This window comes from Centroberyx affinis, unplaced genomic scaffold, assembly GCF_046629955.1.
Source record: "Centroberyx affinis isolate AG114_WGS23_722 - 3 ecotype Tasmania unplaced genomic scaffold, CSIRO-AGI_Caff_v1 ptg006593l_1, whole genome shotgun sequence".
Taxonomy (NCBI): Eukaryota; Metazoa; Chordata; class Actinopteri; order Beryciformes; family Berycidae; genus Centroberyx; species Centroberyx affinis.
The window spans coordinates 40,001-41,152 of record NW_027283342.1 but is presented as its reverse complement, the minus strand read 5'-3'; the positions used below and the strand labels follow the sequence as shown (position 1 = coordinate 41,152).

Genomic DNA, 1,152 nt, shown 5'->3' with positions numbered 1-1,152 from the left:
GTTCATGTAACTCGTGTTTGTGAGGAAAAATAAATCTGCAGTGCAGTAGAGGACAATAGAGGGCATTATAGGACAGTAGAGGGCAGTAGAGGACAACAGAGTGCAGTAGAGGACAGTGGAGGGCAGTATAGGACAGTAGAGTGCAGTATAGGACAGTAGAGTGCAGTAGAGGACAGTAGAGTGCAGTAGAGGACAGTGGAGGGCAGTAGAGGACAGTGGAGTGCAGTAGAGGACAGTGGAGGGCAGTAGAGGACAGTAGAGTGCAGTAGAGGGCAGTAGAGGACAATAGAGGGCAGTATAGGACAGTAGAGTGCAGTATAGGACAGTAGAGTGCAGTAGAGGACAGTGGAGGGCAGTAGAGGACAGTAGAGGTTTCCATGCAGGACGCCCAAACTGTCCAACTGCAGCTTCTGCTATTCTAATGGGATTCATGTCTCTCTCTCTCTCTCCCTGTCTCTCTCCCTGTCTCTCTCCCTGTCTCTCTCCCTGTCTCTCTCCCTGCCTCTCTCTGTCCCTGTCTCTCTCTCTCTCTGCCTGTCTCTCTCCCTGCCTCTCTCTGTCCCTGTCTCTCTCTCTCTCTGCCTGTCTCTCTCCCTGCCTCTCTCTGTCCCTGTCTCTCTCTCTCTCTGCCTGTCTCTCTCCCTGCCTCTCTCTGTCCCTGTCTCTCTCTCTCTGTCCCTGTCTCTCTCTCTCTCTGCCTGTCTCTCTCTCTGCCCGTCTCTCTCCCTGCCCGTCTCTCTCTCTGCCCGTCTCTCTCCCTGCCCGTCTCTCTCTCTGCCCGTCTCTCTTCCTGCCCGTCTCTCTCTCTCTCAGGTCATTAACTTCACCATGCCTGGCTCAGTGAAGCACTATGTTCACCGGGTCGGCCGGACGGCTCGGGCCGGACGCTCCGGACGCTCCGTGTCTCTGGTGGGAGAGACGGAGAGGAAGATGCTGAAAGACGTGGTGAAGAGCGCCAGGAACCCCGTGAAGGCCCGAGTGCTGCCCACAGGTAGAGAGACAGACAGGTAGAGAGACAGACAGGCAGACAGGTTAGAGAGGCAGACAGGTTAGAGAGGCAGACAGGTTAGAGAGGCAGACAGGTTAGAGAGACAGACAGGCAGACAGGTTAGAGAGGCAGACAGGTTAGAGAGGCAGACAGGTTAGAGAGGC

The 1,152-nt window shown here is 55.3% G+C and overlaps 1 protein-coding gene across 1 annotated transcript in view; it reads left to right on the top strand.

The window, feature by feature from the left end:
• The first annotated feature begins 819 nt into the window (after positions 1-819).
• Positions 820-1,152, top strand: part of LOC139638848 (probable ATP-dependent RNA helicase DDX27) — an 8,246-nt gene continuing 7,913 nt past the window's right edge. Inside the window, exon 1 of the mRNA XM_071512874.1 lies at positions 820-991. Coding sequence (XP_071368975.1) covers positions 829-991 — 163 coding nt within the window. The 5' untranslated portion in view covers positions 820-828. The remainder of the gene's footprint in view (positions 992-1,152) is intronic.